The sequence below is a fragment of the Myotis yumanensis genome, unplaced genomic scaffold (assembly GCF_028538775.1).
Source record: "Myotis yumanensis isolate MYYU_CA2020_CCGP unplaced genomic scaffold, mMyoYum1.0.hap1 SCAF_7, whole genome shotgun sequence".
Taxonomy (NCBI): domain Eukaryota; kingdom Metazoa; phylum Chordata; class Mammalia; order Chiroptera; family Vespertilionidae; genus Myotis; species Myotis yumanensis.
The window spans coordinates 30,046,546-30,065,843 of record NW_027223758.1 but is presented as its reverse complement, the minus strand read 5'-3'; the positions used below and the strand labels follow the sequence as shown (position 1 = coordinate 30,065,843).

The following is a 19,298-nucleotide window of genomic DNA, read 5'->3' as shown; positions in this document are numbered from 1 at the left end:
CTTAGATTAGAAAAAGGCTTTGATCAGTGGTTCAGAGAAAAATCCAGAAACCATTAAAGGCTATCTACCAAGGAGATGAACTGAGTACTCTCTTTGCTTCTATTTTTTCCTTATATGTTGCTAATTTTTATTTAAAGTATGTGAGTTTTATTAAACTGCTTTTTAATTTTATTTTCTTATTAACCCAAGAATATGTATTCTCTGCTCTTAAGTTGTACAGTTACCTTTGAAAAGATAGTTGTTAAAGGATTTAGGAAATCTTGGTTTTGAGTCCCACCTCTATCTATCCTTGACTGTGTGACCTTGGGCTCTTTTGCACTGTATTTATTTATTTATTAAAATATATTTTTATTGATTTCAGAACCTAAGGGAGAGGGAGAGAGAGATAGAAACATCAATGATGAGAGAGAATCATTGTTGGCTGCCTCCTGCACTCGCCCTGCTGGGGATAAAGCCAGGCATGTGCCCTGACTGGGAATTCAACTGTGACCTCCTTGTTCATAGGTCAACGCTCAAATCACTGAACAACGCTGTCTGGGCTTGCACTTTAGGTCTTAAGCTATAAAGTGGGATGATTATAGTACTTAACTTGATAGTCATTGTAAACATTAAATGAGTTTATGTAATAAAGTCCTAATAGTGTTTGGCTGTTAATAGATGATTACTTAATAGCTATGTATTAATGTTTCATTAATCTAAGGAAACAGGCAGGAATAAGGCTTCATTTGCTTTAGGCGTTAGAAAATCTTCCATTGGTTTTGGATACATGTCCAAACCTTCAGATTCCAGTCCTGTTGATGTGAATGTTTGTTGGTGGAGTGCTGTGCCTCTTTCCTATCCATTAGGTTGGCATTATCCTAAAGTTGGTGGTCAAAGAATAGCACTACTAGTAGGAAAATGGGAATTTGAAACTTCTTGCTTCAATTACAGTCAAACTTCTGTTCTGGAAGTCTCCGATCTCTTGATCAGTTTGGTTCTTGAGCAAGTTTCACTGAAAAAATATTCGTTGTGGAACAAAACTTCAGTTTTAGACCTGACAACCCTTTCATGCCGATACCTCACCAGGACAAAAAGCATCTCAGGCAACAAAGGAGAGAATGCGTTTGTTGCTGGTGAAACCATTTAGCACAATTTAAAAACATACAGAGACCATCAAGAGTGCTAATGTTGCTAAGGGTGTGAAAGTGCTCCCAAGACAACAGTCACAGGCAATTGAACAGGTAGAAAAATTGTTGATTTGGATAAACAAAAAGCAGCCTGTGACAGCATTTCAGAGGCAGTGATATATGAAAAATTCTTTAAGGCTAGTAGGGGGTGGTTTGATCAATTTAAAAAAAGTATTTGTTTATAGATTACTAGAGACCTGCTGCACAAAGATTCGTGCAAGAATGGGCCTTCCTTCCCCTGGCTGCCGGCACCGCCTTCGCTCTGGCCCAGAGCCACCTTTCTGCCTTTGTTCTGGCCTGGAGCCGCCTTTCCGCCTTCCCATGCTGCCACTGGCCCTGAGCGGCTGGGGTGGTGTGGAAAGCCTGTGTCGTCGCGATGGCGACGCAAGCATCCCGCCCTACTCCGAGCCACTCGGCGCCTGTGTATGCAAATCAACCCGCCATCTTTGTTGGGTTTATTTGCCTACTCACCCCTGATTGGCTGTTGGGTGTCGCAAAGGTATGGTCAACTTGCATCTTTCTCTTTTATTAGTGTAGATAAATAGTACATTCGACTTGTACTGTATATAAAAACGGTTAAAAAGGAATCATTTGGGGGTCTGGAATGGATTAATTCAATTTACATTATTTTTAATGGGAAAAAAATGATTTGGTTTTCTAACGAATAACTTTTCAAACAGCCTTCCGGAATAAATTAAGTTCAAGAACTGAGGTTCCTTTTTTCTTTTTTTAAATTCATTTTTATTGATGTCAGAGAGGAAGGGAGAGGGAGAGGGAGAGAGAGAGAAAAAAAAATCAATGATGAGAGATAATCATTGATAGACTGCTTCCTTCATGCCCCACACTGGGGATCAAGCCTGCAACCCAGGCATGTGCTCCGGCCGGGAATCGAACCGTGACCTCCTGGTTCATAGGGCGATGGTCAACCACTGAGCCACGCCGGCTGGGCACTGTTGCCTTTTTAAGAGTGAGAAACTTTTTGTTCTGCTAGGTGCCAAGGACTTTGTGTAATTCTTGCCAGGTTGAGTTAGTCTTGTTACTGGGAATAGAATTTCTGTTGGTATAAAAAAAATTCAGGACTCTCCCTAGGATTGAGTTAGAATGGTTGCTGAGGAGTCAACCACAGTGTTCTCTTTAGAATTTCACTGACACAATTATTAGATTAATTTGGGGAAAATTGAATGATTAATAATGTTTAATTTTCCTTCCTGGAACAGGATACATCTTCTCACTGCTATGTCTTACAGCACACCATTTTAATAGCTATCATATGTATTTAGTATTAAATTTATTTCTAAACATTTTATGACTTTTGTTGTGCATGACATTTTTATGTCATTTTCTTGCGGTTTTTCTTATAGGGGAAAAGCTATTGGTATTTGTTTTTTGGTAATATACTAAAATTTTTTTTATTCTGTTGGTTTGATTTTCTTAATTTTTTTCTTTTGGAATATATTGAGAAATCATGCTTTTTCTCCTTTAATTTATTAATGTAAGCAAGCCTCATTAATTGAATCTCTAATGTGAAAACTATCCTTGCATTCCTGAGAAGAATCTCTTTTGGCTGTGGTTGTGTTACTCCTATTGCATAACTCAATTCTATCCTATATAATAAAAGCCTAATATGCTAAGTGTCTGGTCGTCCAGTCAGCCATTCAACCAATCAAAGCGTAATATGCTAATGATATGCTAAGGCCTCTCAACCACTTGCTATGATGTGCACTGACCACTATGGGGCAGATGCTTCGGCCGGTAGGTTAGCTTGCTTCTGGGGTCCTGCTGATCGGGACTGAGCGAGATGGGCCGGACACGCTTTGGAGCCCTCCCGTGGTCCGTCTCTGGCTGGCAACCTCCCTCCCCAGCCCTGATCGTGCACCGGTGGGGTCCCTCGGCCTGGCCTGTGCCCTCTTGCAGTCCGGGCTGAGGGGACCCCTCCCCCACAATGCATGAATTTCGTGCACCAGGCCTCTATTTGTTTAATAATTTCATGATTTTGCATTTGTGTTTGTGTGTGATACTTTTACAGTTTCGATATAAGGTATGACTTAGGAATTTTTCTAGGTTTGTGTGTGTGTGTGTGTGTGTGTGTGTGTGCGCCCCAGAAGCTCCTAAAGTTTTTCATGGACACCATTAGGGCCTGGTGATTTTTTATTGTTTTGTTTGGGATTTATATCTTAGCAGTGCTTTTCTGTGTTTTCCACTTTATTTTAAGCCACATTTTGTACTCTGTTTTTTTTTTTAGCTAATCCCCTGTTTCAGTTTACATTTTAAACTTACTGTTCTAAAGTTGTATATAAACTTATTTGGATAGTTTGTTATGTATTCTTTCTTCTTTTTTTAAAAAAATATTTTGTATTGATTTCAGAGAGGAAGGGGGAGGGAAACATAGAAACATCAATGATGAGAATCATTGATCGGCTGCCTCCTGCATGCCCCCCTACTGGGGATCAAGCCTGCAACCTGGGCATGTGCCTTGACCGGAATCGAACCTGGGAACCTTCAGTCCGCAGGCTGACGTTCTATCCACTGAGCCAAACCAACTAGGGCTCATCTTTTTTTAAATTTTAAAAGGAAAAGCTATATCTTCTCTTTTTTTCTTGGTATATTTATCATAAAGTTGTCTGTTTTGATGGCTGTTTGAAAGCTTGATTTTATTGATCAATCCTTGTATGGCTTTGTTCATGGTGAAGATATTTTTTCTAATCTCATTTACACCTTGCTTTTATCTTTACTACTGTTTATTTTGGCTCTGTTTAGTCTGCTTATTCTTTTTCTAGCATTTCAAATTGCATGTGACATTTCCTTTTCAAATTGTATGCGACATTTCCTTTTATTCAGGCTTTTCTTGTTTTTGAATACATTTAATACACATTTAAGGCTAGAAGTTTCCCTTTGAGTATCACCTTGGGTATATCATATTGTTTTTTGATATAGAGTGATCTCATTGTTATTCATTTTAAAATGTCATGTGTTTTGATTTTCTCTTTAATCTCAGAGTTAATAATAGTGGATTTTAAAATTTGTAGGTGGATACATTTCTTTGTCTGTTGGATTAATTTCTAATTTTGAGGTATTGTGGAAAGTAAACGTGGTTTGTTTTTGTTCTTTAGAATTTGAGGTTCTTAGTGCAGTTAACTTTTGTCAATGGTTTATGGGTATTTGAAAGGAAAGTATCTTTGGTTTTTTGATACAGAGTTATATTTGTGTTTAATAAATCATCACCATATTAGCTGTGATAGTTAAATCCTCTGTACAGCTTTATTTGTTTATGTGTACAAATTTCTGAGATTTGTGTCATTCTCACAGTGATTTTTAGATTTGTCTATTTCTTCTTGTTTTTAATAGATATATTTTTAAAATTTTATTTTTATTGATTTTCAGAGAGCGAGGGAGAGAGAGACTAAAACATCAGTGATGAGAGAGAATCATTGATCGGCTGCCTCCTGCACACCCCACACTGGGGATCAAGCCCGCAACCAGGGAATGTGCCCTTGACTGGAATCGAACCCAGACCCTTCAGTCCGCAGGCCGACGCTTTATCCATTGAGAGAAACCAGCTAGGGCACCCTTGTTTTTTTGAAGTATGGTAGGATCATATTAATTAATTTTTTATACAATGACATAATTCCTTGTTGTCCCTTCAGTGCTTTTTGTTTGAATTCTGTTTAGTCTCCTAGTATTGTATTTGTTTCTGTTAACATTTGCTTGATACAGTGGAGTAGCATTGTCCAAGCATTTATTTTGCTTATCCAAATTCAACTATATAAATGCGGCAGACCAATTAAATAAATGGTGCCAGCGATTTCTACCCACTGATTTAATTAATGAATATGTATCCTATATAATAAAGAGGTAATATGCAAATTAACCCTCACACCCTCACAAAGATGGCTGCCTACAATCAGGCCGGCAGGGGGGTTAGTGAGGGACGACGAAACGACTGAACAAGCAGGCTGCATGGGGTCACCAGGACGGCAGCGGGGTTAGTGAGGGACGACCAAATGACTGAACAAGCAGGCTGCATGGGGTGACCAGGACGGCAGAGGGGTTAGTGAGGGATGACCAAACAACTGAACAAGCAGGCAGTGTGGGGCAACCAGGCCGGCAGGGGTGCAGTTGGGGTGATTAGGCTGGCGGGGGGGGGTCAGTTAGAGGTGACCAGTCAGGTAGGCAGGTGAGCGATTATGAGCCAGCGGTCCAGGATTGTGAGAGGGATGTCGCATTGGAGAGGGTGCAGGCTTGGCTGAGGGTACCCCCACTCCCCGTGCGCGAATTTTGTGCACCGGGCCTGCAATATATATATATATATATATATATATATATATATATATATATATATATAAATTCCTAGTGAACATAGGGATGAGAGTTGTGAATCTTATTCTCTTGGTAGATCACCTTTCATCTTGGAGGTGTACCTTTCATCTTGTGAGCGTAGCCCCTGTTAAATGCAGTGCTGGTCTTGGAACATAGGTTTGACTTTTACAGTACCCTGGTTTCTATATGTACTAGTAAGTCAACTACTCTGTCAGTCTTCAGTGAGGTGCTTAAGATTTTTAAAATTTATCTTACTATTTTTTAAATTAAATCTTTATTGTTCAGATTATTACAGTTGTTCCTCTTTTTTCCCCCCATAGCTCCCCTCCACCCGGTTCCCACCCCACCCTCTGCCCTTACCCCCCCGCCTACTATCCTCATCCATAGGTGTACGATTTTTTCCAGTCTCTTTCCACACCCCCACACCGCTTTCCCTCTGAGAATTGTTAGTCCATCCCTTTCTATGCCCCTGATTCTATTATATTCACCAGTTTATTCTGTTCATCAGATTTTTTATTCACTTGATTTTTAGATTCATTTGTTGATAGATATGTACTTGTTGTTCATAATTTTTATCTTTACCTTTTTCTTCCTCTTCCTCTTCTTAAAGGATACCTTTCAGCATTTCATATACTATTGGTTTGGTGGTGATGAACTCCTTTAGTTTTTTCTTATCTGTGAAGCTCTTTATCTGACCTTCAATTCTGAATGATAGCCTTGCTGGGTAAAGTTATCTTGGTTGTAGGTTCTTGCTATTCATCACTTTGAATATTTCTTGCCACTCCCTTCTGGCCTGCATAGTTTCTGTTGAGAAATCAGCTGATAATCATATGGGTACTCCCTTGTAGGTAACTTACTGTTTTTCTCTTGCTGCTTTTAAGAGTCTCTCTTTGTCTTTTGCTCTTGGCATTTTAATTATGATGTGTCTTGGTGTGGTCCTCTTTGGATTCCTTTTGTTTGGGGTTCTCTGCGTTTCCTGGACTTGTAAGTCAATTTCTTTCACCAGGTAGGGGAAGTTTTCTGTCATTATTTCTTCAAATAGGTTTTCAATATCTTGCTCTCTTCTTCTGGCACCCCATAATACGGATGTTGGTATGCTTGAAGCTGTCCCAGAGGCTCCTTACACTATTTTCGTATTCTTTTTTCGTTTTGCTCTTCCAGTTGGGTGTTTTTTGCTTCTTCATATTTCAAATCTTTGACTTGATTCTTTTTTTTTAAAATTTTTTTTAAAAAATATATTTTATTGAGTTTTTACAGAGAGGAAGGGAGAGAGATAGATAGTTAGAAACATCGATGAGAGAGAAACATCGATCAGCTGCCTCCTGCACATCTCCCACTGGGATGTGCCCGCAACCCAGGTACATGCCCTTGACCGGAATCGAACCTGTGACCTTTCAGTCCGCAGGCTGACGCTCTATCCACTGAGCCAAACCTGTTTCGGCTTGACTTGATTCTTGTGATCCTCTAGTCTGCTGTTGGGAGTCTGTATAATATTCTTTATTTCAGTCAGTGTATGCTTAATTTCTAGTTGGTCCTTTTTCATATCCTCGAGGGTCTCACTAGATTTACAAGGGTCTCACTAAATTTATCGGCGGTTTCTAGAAAATTCTTGAAAAACCTTATAACCGTGGTTTTATATCCAGTAGTTGGCCTTCCTCCATTTCTGTCATTTGTGACCTGCTTCTTTGTCTCCTCATTTTGGCTGCTTCCCTGTGTTGATAGAGTGGCTTTGTGTGCTAGGTGTTCTATAGGGCCCAGTGGCTCAGCCTCCCCAATTACCTGAGGTGGATACTCTTGGTGCACCCCTTTTTGGGCTATGTGCACAGTCTTGTTGTAGGTAAGCCTTGATTGTTGTAGGTATCACTGGGAGGAATTGACCTCCAGGCCAATTGTCTGTGAGAATCAGCTGTGTCTACGGTCGAGAACTTCTGTGCTGGAGCCACCCTTATGGAGCAAGACTTGCTTCAGTGGGGCTTTGGTGCTCACTGAGTCTGCCCCCAGAGTGTGTCCCTTATGGATCTGAGGAGTTGTAATCTGGATGGTCCCACTCTGACCACTGGGTACACTGGCTCTTGGATCTCTAAGGAGGTGCTAATTTAGCCTCTGCCTGAGGTTACCCAGCAGGAGCTATGGAGAGATCTGCAGATTCCTCTTCTTTGTTTGGGGTTTGGAGGTGCCCAGATAGGCCCAGCTGTGAAGCAGTGCAAGCTGCTGTGCGGCCTTGGGCCTTCTTTTGGAAGTTCTGGGTCTCTCTGACCCAGCTGCAGTTTGTTAGGTAATTTTAGATTGCAAAGGGCCAGGCCATTCATATGCAAAAGCCTCTGCACACAGCTTGGGTGGGGCGGGGTCTCAGGGAATCAACAGGGCAGAGCAAACAGCTATGGCTGATCCTCAGCTCTGCCCTAAGAGACCCCGGGTCTCAGTGTCCCATGGTAATCGCTGCAAGCACCTCTGAGAGAAAGCCACCCTCGAGTTCCGCCCGATGCCCGACAGTCCAGTTTCTCCCCGTATGAGTCTCGGTCCCCAGAGACTCGCCTGGAACTGGAGTTCAGTTCATTCAGGAGCTTGTGACTCCCTCCCGATTGAAAAAGACAACCGTGTCCTCAGTTGCCAACCCTTTCCACGTGCGCCTCCGTACCTCTGCACTTTATTTCTGCACCTCCTCTGAGTCTCAGTGTGCTTTTCTCTTTCCTTCTAGTTGTAGAATTTCCACTCAGCCAGCCTTCCTGTGGTTCTGGGTGATGTCCGTTTTTTCTTTTAGTTGTATATTTGAAGTGGTTGTGCGAGGCAGCAATTTCCAGTGTTTACCTATGCCGCCATCTTGGTTTCTCCCCTAAGATTTTGATATGACTACTTTTGACTGAAAGCTGTTTTTATCTTAAAGCATCCATCCAACTCTTCCTCATTATGGGACTCCAGTGTGGGTATTTTACCGTTTATTCATCTTCACTGTACTTGTATAATCTTGTTTTAGATGTATCTTTTAAAGCAGGGGTCCTCAAACTACTGCCCGCGGGCCACATGCAAATACAAATATTGTATTTGTTCCTGTTGTGTTTTTTTACTTCAAAATAAGATATGTGCAGCGTGCATAGGAATTTGTTCATAGTTTTTTTTTTAAACTATAGTCCGACCCTCCAACGGTCTGAGGGACCGTGAACTGGCCCCCTGTTTAAAAAGTTTGAGGACTCCTGTTTTAGAGTAAGCATATAATTGAATTCCCTCTTCAATCTGAAAGAGAAATGTGACCTATTTGTGATTACTGACATGTTTGCATTCATTCCCATCACTTAAATTTTTGTGTTTATCATATTTTTATTATTTCTTTATTTTTGAACTGATTTTTTCCCACTTATTTGAAGATCATATGTTCATTTTTCTTCTTCTGGATGGTTTAATGCATTTAAGCCATTACTTCTTCATTGTTTAAAATTAATGAGAATTCATATCTTCCTTTCCCTAAAAAGATAGCACTGCTGCTTGCTTTCACTTCACTCTATTTCTCTTCCCTCTTCTACTTCCTGTGTTGAAATCATGTAAGTATTTTAGTTCCAGATTACTTATTTTTCTAAAAGTTAGCATGTATTGCTTCTTATTTTATTTTATTGATTTCAGAGAGGAAAGGAGAGGGAGAGAGAGAAACATCAACGATGAGAGAGAATCATTGATCAGCTGCCTCCTGAATGCCTCCTATTGGGGTTGGAGCCTGCAACCTGGGCATGTGCCCTGACCAGGAATCGAACTGTGATCAGTGTTCACCCATTGAGCCAAGCTGGCTGGGCTTTATTGCTTCTTTTGCTTATCATTGCACTTCATAGGTCGTCGATGCTTTTAAGATGATATTGGAGTGTATTTTCCTAATTATTTCAGAAAAGGTCTTAGGGTAGCAAATGTTGAGCTCCTTTATGTGTGAAAGTGTGTTTTGCACTGCCACTTGAAAGCTGATTTGTCTGGATATGAGTTCCAAAATCTTTTTCCTTATCACTTTGAAGCTATTGCTCCATTGTCTTCTAGCATCTGTGTTTCTGATGAAGTCTAATTTCACCCTTATGTGATTTATGTATCTTTGTAGGAATTCACTTTCTTTCCTTTGGAAATTTTTAGGATTTTCTGAAATTTCAGTACATGTCTAAGTCTCTCCTTTCTCCACTAATTGATTCTGTTTAACACTTAGTGGATCTTTCAACCTCATGATTAGTGTCCTATCTTCCCCTGAAAATTTCTAGAAATCATATAAAATAGGTGTTGGAGTCTATTTTTATATTCTGTATATCTATCTTACCTTCATACTTAAGAGGCATTTTGGAAGAATTTCTGTTTTCCTATGCCTATTTTGTTGCTGAATGTACTTGTTCAGCTTTATTTTGGAAATCAATTTTTCTCCTTTTTTGTAAACATGTCTTTATTGAGGTATTATAATCTACTTAAAGTAAACTACATTCGTTACAAGTGTACAGTTCCATGCATTTTGACAGATATATACACCCATGAAGCTGCCTCCTGCACACCCCATGCTGGGGATTGAGCCTGCAACCTGGGCATGTGCCCTAACCGGGAATGGAACTGTGACCTGGTTCATAGGTCAGTGCTCAACCACTGAGCCACGCTGGCCAGGCAATTTGTCATTTTTTAAAAAATGGTGTCTTATTCAGTTTTCATGGATGAGATCTCATTTACCACGGTGATATTTATGATTCTTAAGTCTCCTGTTTATTCTTGCAACTCTTTCTTCAGCTGTTTAGCTTCTTGTTATTTGTGGTGTTGATTTCCCTTCTGGTGATTCTAGTTTGTAAAGTGTTTTCTCTGGTATGAGGATTGCTGTTTTCCTGTCAGAGGATGCAGTGTCTGTTTACCACTCTGTCAGATTGGACTGTAGGGGAGAGATGGGTCATATGGCCAGAATTGGACACCTGTTTTTTCTGGGTAATAGCAGCTACTTGAATGCTGTCCTAAATCTTGGGCTCAAGTGCCTGTGCTCATCGCCTCTGTTGGCTGGAAGAAGCGGGAGAAGGGGAGTGGTTCTCAGTAGAGGGAAGTAGAGAGCCTGTCCAGTTGTGCCACATTTCCCCACCAGGTCACGCATGACTGCACCAGAGCTCCTGTTTTCCCATGACAGTCACCCCATCTATAGCTTGGGGTAACACCACATGCTCTCCACACCTTCATAGCTGCTGCTAATTATTATAGCATTCCTCTGTTTTTTAAAAATATGTATTTCAGTTGATTTTAGAGAGAAAAGAAGGGGGAGGGAGAGAGAGATAGAAATATCAATATCAACATCGATTGGCTGCCGCCTGCATGTCCCCTGCTGGGGATTGAGCTTGCAACCTGGGCATGAGCCCTGTCAGGGAATCGAACCTGGATCTTCTGGTACATGGGTTGACGCTCATCCACTGAGCCACACAGCCTTCCTCTTTTGAGGTTTCTGGACAGTTATTGCCTTTATCAACCTTGTTCTAATGATAGTATCTCTTCTTGTTTCCAGAATTACTTTAGAAAAATATATCAATATATTTTACAAGTGTACAGTTCCATGCATTTTGACAGATATACAACCCAAATATATCAAATATATCAATAAGTCTATATCTTTAGTTACTTCTGGGGTTTAAGGTGGGAGGGGAAGTCATGTATATCTGCAGTCCATCTCTTGAGGCCATTATTTTTGGACAGTTTTTTTTGGTAACAGATATTAATTTTGAAACATCTGTTTCACTGAAGTCCATTGAAACCTCTTAAGGACATTAGGTTTTGAGAGAAATTGAACCGTGGAGCTTATTAGTTTGAGTACTAACAGAGCTCCGAAAACTTCCAACTTTTCTTTTCTAAGCCAAGGGCAAGGATGAAGATTTTTATTCTCAATCTTTTTTAAAATATATGTTTTTTATTGATTTCAGAGAAGGGAGAGGGAGAGAGAAATAGAAACATCAATGATGAGAGAGAATCATTGATCAACTGCCTTCTGCACACCCCCACTAGGGACTGAGTCTGCAACCCGGGCATGTGCCCCGACCAGGAATTGAACCGTGACCTCCTGGTTCATAGGTCGACGCTCAACCACTGAGCCACACCAGCTGGGCCCCCCCAAAGCCTTTTTGTTTATATATTCCTGGGTAACCTCAGGATATGAAATAAGTTTCGATTCTAGTAAGTGTAAATTTAGTTTTCATGAAAAAGCTGTTCTGACTTTTTTTTTTCTTTCCCACTTAGTTTTTCCATGGTTTGGCTTGGATATTGGTGGAACCCTAGTCAAGCTGGTTTATTTTGAACCCAAAGATATCACTGCTGAAGAAGAAGAGGAAGAAGTGGAAAGTCTTAAAAGCATTCGGAAGTACCTGACCTCCAATGTGGCTTATGGGTCCACGGGTATTCGGGATGTGCACCTGGAGCTGAAGGACCTGACTCTGTGTGGACGCAAAGGCAATCTGCACTTTATACGCTTTCCCACTCATGACATGCCTGCTTTTATTCAAATGGGCAGAGATAAAAACTTCTCAAGTCTCCACACTGTCTTTTGTGCCACTGGAGGTGGAGCGTACAAATTTGAGCAGGATTTTCTCACAGTATGCATTTTTTTAGCTTATATACAATTTATGGGAATCTGATTGTTTAAAATAATACCAGTAGCAAGGGGTGGAATCATTTCCATCCCTAATGGAATGTGAATATTCTTTTCAAATTAAGATTAAATACAAATTAGTGATAGGAGTTAGCCATCTAGAGATTTTGTTGTATAGTTTACTTTTTGCACAATTCAGATGAAATGGTGAGAACCAGAAGTACTAAAAACAGTTTTTTCTAATTCTTTTAGTATGAAAAAAATAGTGACACTGTGATAAGCAGAGTAGGCGATTAAATAGAAACAACATCATTAAATCTTTTTTCTTTTTTTTTAAAGATCTTTTTGATTTTTAGAGAGAGAGGAAGGGAGAAGGAGAGAAACATCGGTTGCCTCCTGCATACCCCCTTCTGGGAATCGAGCCCGTAACCCGGGCATGTGCCCTAACCAGACATTGAACTGGCAACCTTTCAGTGCATGGAATGACACCCAACCAACTGAGCCACACCAGCCAAGACAAGGTCATTAAATCTTGAACGTTGAGCCTCGCTGGTGTGGCCCAGTGGTTGAGCATCAACCTATGAACCTGGAGGTTGTAGGCTGGATCCCCAGTAGGGGGTGTGCAGGAGGCAGCTGTCTCCCTCCCTCCCTTCCTTCCTTCATTTCTCTCTCTCTCTCTCTCTCTCTCTCTCTCTCTCCCCCTCCCCCTTCCCATTCCCCCTCCCCCTCCCACCTTCTCTCTCTCCCTCTGAAATCAGTGAAAATATTTTTTTTTACAAAGAAAATCTTGGCCCTAACCGGTTTGGCTCAGTGGATAGAGTGTCAGCCTGTGGACTGAAGGGTCCCGGGTTCGATTCCGGTCAAGGGCATGTGCCTTGATTGTGGGCACATCCCCAGTGGGGGGTGTGCAGGAGGCAGCTGATCGATGTTTCTCTCTCATTGATGTTTCTAACTCTCTATCCCTTTCCATTCCTCTCTGTAAAAAAATCAATAAAATATATATATTAAAAGAAAATCTTGGACACTGAGATTGGAAGAATAATTTTAAAAAAGTAATGTCATTTCATGTCATAAACTTGTTTCCAATCTTTTTTCCCTTTAGTTTTTCTTGTCCCCTTAATTGTTTCTTGGCAAGTTTACTTTAAAAAAAAAACCACCCAGGAATTTACAAATAACAGAAAAAGAAAAAAGCCAAGGAACTCTGTTTCAGAGTGGTGGTTTTCAGGTCTCAAAACTAATTGGAGATGGTTTGCAGCATAGCCTTCTCTCTCTCCTCAAATGCCTTCTGCTGTGTTCTGTGCAGCACGCTTGTTAACAGGAATCTCTGGACACTCGGGGAGTGGACTTGGGCACTTGATTTTGTTTTCATTCAGTGAACACTGTGTGCAAAACCTTGGGGCTAGGTCCTTTGAAAGTGGATGTGGTTGTAGGTAAGAGAATTGATAAGTGAACTGACCAAGACTCTGATCTTTAGATTTAAAATATCTTCAGTGACCATGTTTTTAATGCCACCGATGAGAATATTATTCTAGAGATTCTGCCTTTACTTATGTCAGTGTACATTTCTTTTTCCCTCTGTGTGTCACTGTATGATTTATGACCTTGTTCTCTTTGTCCTCTATCTCCTGACTTTCTCCCATAACTGATCATAATCATATAGAATTGAATTTAAAAAATGAATTTTTAAACAAGGTTTTATATTCTTTGTTTGAATTTCCCTTGGTTGTTGGTTTTCAGTGGTTTCTTTTTCACCTGTGAGTAGGGGAAAGTAGCAGGAGGAGAGAAGGTTCCCCTTCTTTGTGGAAGGATCATAACTGATGGGTAAAGGGGAAAACTTCTCTATTTCAGGACCCTGCAGAGATGCCCTTTGGAACATATTTGAAAATCATTCAGGCTGTTAACCAGAGGTTCAGTGTTGTATGGTAACTCCAAGGAGAGCGTGCAAAGTAGATTTTATTGTTGTTTGTTTGTTAATCCTCACCTGAGTATATTTTTTCCAGTATTCTTTAGAGAGAGTGGAAGGGAGGGAGGAAGGGAGAGGGAGAGGGAGAAAGAGAAACCTTGATGTGAGATACATCGATTGGTTGCCTCCCACATGTGTCCCAACCAAGGCTGGGGATAGAACCTGCAACCCAGGTATGTGCCCTTGATGGGGAATCGAACCTGTGACCCTTCAGTGCATGGGCTGATGCTCTAAAACCACTGAGCAATACTGGCCAGGGCAAAGTAGATATTAGATCTTAGGAATTCTTAAGCTGTTGGGGTTTCTCATTTGTATGTACCAGCACTGTCCTTGAAAAGTATGAAAATGAAATGCTTATAAAATTCTTTTGTTAGGACTGACTAATTATTAGAATTGACTAATACTAGTATTTAATAAGCCACAGTAAAATAGTTTAAAAAATTTTAGATAGTTTTTTAATTTTTCAGTTACAGTTGACATACATTATATTAGTTTCAGGTGTACACCTGAAATGATTAGACATTGCATAACTTACTAAGTGATCATCCTGATAAATCTCATGCCCATCTGACACCACACACATTATTAGAATATTAATGACTATGTTCCCTATGCTGTATGTTACATCCCATGACTACTAGTATTTTGTAACTACCAATTTGTACTTCTTAATCCTTTCACCTTTTCATCTATGCCCCCCCACCCATCTAGCAACCATCAAGATGTTCTCTGTATCTAAGTATGAGTCTGTTTCTGTTCTGCTTGTTCATTTATTTTGTCTTTCAGATTCAGTTGTTGATTGATATGTATTTATTGCCATTCTATTGTTCATATTTTTAATCTTTTTCTTCTTATTCTTAAAGAATACCCTTTAACATTTCATGTAATACTGGTTTGGTGGTGATGAACTCCTTTGGCCTTTTCTTGTCGGGGAAGCTCTTTGTCCTTCAATTCTAAATGATAGCTTTGCTGAGTAGAGTAATCTTGGTTGTAGGTCCTTGCTTTTTATCACTTTGAATATTTCTTGCTAATCCCTTCTGGCCTGCGAAGTTTTTGTTGAGAAATCAGCTGCCAGTATTATGGGAACTCCTTTGTAGACAATGTAGGCAACTAATTGCTTTTCTCTTGCTGCTTTTTTTGAAAATACATTTTATTGATTTCAGAGAAGAAGAGAGGGGGAGAGGGAGAAAAACATCAGTGATGAGAGAGAATCATTGATTGGCTGCCTCCTGTGTGACCCACACTGGGGATCGAGCCTGCAACCCAGGCATGTGCCCTGACCTGGTTCATAGTCTGACACTCAACCACTGAGCCACACTGGGTGGGCTCTTGCTGCTTTTAAGAGTCTCTATTTGTCTTCAATCCCCGCTGGTTTTTACAGCCTGAAGTTATGGGGACTTACCTTCCTTGTAATGAAACTTTGGGCAGGGGGAATGGTGTGTGTGGGGGGGGGGGGTGGGGGTGGGGATGGGAGGGAACCTCTGCCGTGGAGATAGCTGTCCCAGTTTTTATCCGTTACACATGGGTGTGGGATCAGCCAATTCTGAGTCTCTGCCTTTCCATCCAGTCTCTCTGTGGCTTCTTCTTTAAACCCTAGTTGTATGACTTCCATTCAGCCTGATTTCAGGTAGTTCTGAATGATGCTTGCTCTGTAGTTTAGTTGTAATTTTGACATGCTTGTGGGAGGAGGCGAGTACTGCATTTACCTACACCACTATCTTGACAGTTGTCAAAGCTTAATCTCTGAAATAGTTTTAAAATATTGGGTTTACCCTTTAAAAAAAAAATGAATCAGATTTCCTCACATTGAGTTTGCATGTTGGTGCAAAACTTACATTTAGTAACTTTAGTTAATGAAATGACTTATGCATTGTCATCTATCAGTTAGGCTGGGATTCATTGGGAATAATAGCACAGTGGGGTAGGTACTTCAGGATTCTAATAGGTCACCAGTGTAAAATGACAGTGTAAGCCCAGCTGGTGTGGCTTAGTTGGTTGAATGTCCTTCCATGCACCAGGAGGTCACTGGTTTGATTCTCGGGCAGGGCACATGCCTGGGATTCGGGCTCAATCCCCAGTATGGATTGTGTATGAGGCAGCGGATGGATGTTTCTCTCTCTCTCCCTCTCTCCCCCCTCTCTCCCCCTCTCTCTCCCTCTCTCCCTCTTTCTCTCCCCCTCTCTCCCCCTCTCCCCTCTCCCCTCTCCCCCTCTCCCCCTCTCCCCCCTCTCCCCCTCTCCCCTCTCCCCCCTCCCCCTCTCCCCCTCTCCCCCCTCTCCCCCTTTCCCCTTCTCCCCCTCTCCCTTCATCTGTCTGAAATCAATAAAAACATTAAAAAGTATTGACTTACCTAAGAAATGAAGATGCTAGCGCTTGAGATTCAATTGTTAGGAAGTCGATATTTAAATTTGTCTTGGCAGGGAGGGCTTGAGCAGATGAAATAAGGATAGTGATGAACAATTCAAGGGCCTGGGTTTGGTTAGAGGAGTACCTTAATATATATTTTTCCTTTTAATCTTCACCTGGGTATATGCTTATTGGTTATATTTAATTTATTTTTTAAAATGTGTCTTTATTGAGTTTGTTTTATATATATACACACACATATATATGCATATATATGTGTGTGTGTGAATATATATATGTGTATATTTGTATTGATTTCAGCGAGGAAGGGAGAGGGAGAGATAGAAATATCAGTGATGAGAGAGAATCATTCATTGGCTGCCTTCTGTATGCCCCACACTGGGAATTGAGCACACAACCTGGATATGTTCCCCGACCGGTAATCAAACTGTGACCTGGTTCATAGGTTGATGCTCAACCACTGAGCCATGCAGGTTGGGCGTCTTTATGGATTTTAGAGAGAGAGAGAGAGAGAGAGAGAGAGGGAGGGAGGAAGTGGGTGAGAGAGAGAGAAATAACATTGAGCCCTAGCTGGTTTGGCTCAGTGGATAGAACCTTGGTGCATGGAACGACACTCAACCAACTGAGCTACACTGGCTAGGGCTGCTATTGATTATAGAGAGAGAGGAAGGGAGGGAGAGAGAGAAAACATTGATGTGAGAGAGAAACATCCATTGGTTGCCTCCCATAAGTGCCCAACCAAGTAATCAAACCCACAAACTAGGTATCATGCCCTGACCAGGAATTGAACCCATAACCTTTTTAAAAAAAACACATATATTTTAATTGATTTTAGAGAGGAAGGGAGGGAAGGAGGGAGGGAGGGGGGGCGGAGAGAGAGAGGGAGAGGGAGAAACAAACATCAGTGATGAAAGAATCATTAATTGGCTGCCTCCTGCAAGCCCCACACAGGATTAAGCCCACAATCCGGGCATATGCCCTGACTGGGAATCGAACTGTGACCTCCTGGTTCATAGATCAATGGACGCTCAACCACTGAGCCATGCCTGCTGTGCTTAATCATTTATTTATTATTTAAATGAAATGAAGTTGTTAATAAAGTTTTAAATTCTGATTCTGCTAAAATTTCCATATCCTCCAGAGTCTAACTCATTTAGTGAAAAATCTTAACCATCTCATTGGCCACTTGCAGCCTTTTGGCTTTAGGTTATTGATAATAAAGTGTGGCCTACTTTGTTACTGTTCCATAGCTTTGAAGATGGTCTTTTGGAAGGCAGACGTCAGTCTTTGTGTCTCCCGCCAAGTGTCACCAGGTGCTTGCATCACTTAGATTTTGGGGGCCTGCTTTCCGATAGGGCTGTGACCTTGGCTGTGCTGCTTCATGCCTGTGAGCAGACATCTTGTTTTCTGCTTGGGTGTGGGCACCTTGCTCCAGCTGCCGCAGTGGTTTGTAGGTAGAGTGTATTTGGGTCTGTGGGAGCAGGAGTCTGTCTTATCAGTCCATTCCTATTTGTTGTCTCCAGATACGTTCTGTAAAGCATGCACAGATATTACACATCCTTGAGTGCCTTTATGATTTGTTTAATATAGATGGGATGCCTTATTAAATGGAGTTTTTATTTCTGTTTGGCTTGTTAAAAAGTCTGAAAACATTTTATTTTATTACAGATAGGTGAGCTTCAGCTTTGCAAACTTGATGAACTAGATTGCTTAATAAAAGGAATTTTATACATTGATTCAGTTGGATTCAATGGACGGTCACAGTGCTATTACTTTGAAAACCCTGCTGATTCTGAAAAATGTCAGAAGTTACCGTTTGATTTGAAAAATCCATACCCTCTGCTTCTGGTGAACATTGGCTCTGGGGTTAGCATCTTAGCAGTATATTCCAAAGATAATTACAAGCGCGTCACTGGTACCAGGTAGGTCTTTTATATTCTTGATATCATATGGCTTAACACTGAGTTTTTAGGTATTGCATGTAAGTATACCTTTAAGAATCTGTTTAAAATTATGTAAAAAATAAAACTTTTCCTGGGATTATGCAAACAAATGTTATTTCTGTTTGAAATTTCTGATTTCATGACCTACTTTTCTTTCATCTGTATTGCTCCACGTTTCTTAAAATGTCTCATCAGCAGACTCATTAAGCCCGTAGTCCCTGCCCTCAGATAGTGTATGGTGTGCATATACCATAAAGTAAGCAAAGCTCAGTGGAGTGTATAAGGAGAAGGCAAGGCAAGATCCTAGATTTTGTACAAGCGTATAAACACACACGTGCCCGGGTGCGCGGCCCGAGGATGATGTGAAATTTAGAAGTTGAGATATTGAGCAATAGAAAAATGATTGGGGGAGGGTGGTCTGAAAGGGAGAATTAGGTGGCAGATGAGAAAGGAATGCACTTTAAGGATCAGAGATCACTTGAAGAAAAACTAGGAGGTGGGAATGGGGTAAACAAGTTTTTTAACTGGTGTGAGTTAAGGAATGAAAAATAATTTTTTGGGGGAAAACACATTCATGGAAGAGTTCTTGTTGGGTAGGGAGCTGATGAGCCAGGGTGACAAGATGCTTGAATGAAAAGAAAAAAAAAAAGATGCTTGAATGAGGATGGCTTAGGGCATGCACTTGGAGAGAGAAAGGGAGGAGGCACCAACGTGGTCCTAGGTGTGATGGGCTGATACTACATACATGAGGTTTCTCGATCTCAGCTGATGCCCAGACTGAACTGGAGACATGGGCGGAGAGGTGGGCCCTGTATTTTGCCATGTTGCTTGTTGGTGCACATGAATGCATACCTTCAAGGTGTCTATTAGGGACCTGTTTTTATCTTTTCACAGACTTATTTCTCACTGGTGGCTTCTGCACGATTGGGTTGAGGCAAGAGTAGATTGACATGTGAATATTGTTTTATAGTTCATAAATATTA

At 40.9% G+C, this 19,298-nt stretch overlaps 2 protein-coding genes across 3 annotated transcripts in view; one reads left to right on the top strand and one right to left on the bottom strand.

Moving 5' to 3' along the window:
• PANK2 (pantothenate kinase 2) overlaps window positions 1-19,298 on the top strand; it is a 36,207-nt gene that overhangs the window by 7,976 nt on the left and 8,933 nt on the right. Inside the window, exons 2-3 of one of the 2 annotated variants that reach the window (XM_070419965.1) lie at window positions 11,694-12,046; window positions 18,041-18,294. In XM_070419965.1, the coding sequence (XP_070276066.1) occupies window positions 11,694-12,046; window positions 18,041-18,294 (607 nt within the window). The remainder of the gene's footprint in view (window positions 1-11,693; window positions 12,047-18,040; window positions 18,295-19,298) is intronic. The other variant, XM_070419966.1, reaches the window with a different exon arrangement.
• The window catches only part of RNF24 (ring finger protein 24), a 79,253-nt gene continuing 77,683 nt past the window's right edge, over window positions 17,729-19,298 (bottom strand). The window contains exon 6 of the mRNA XM_070419967.1: window positions 17,729-17,902. Coding sequence (XP_070276068.1) covers window positions 17,752-17,902 — 151 coding nt within the window. The 3' untranslated portion in view covers window positions 17,729-17,751. The remainder of the gene's footprint in view (window positions 17,903-19,298) is intronic.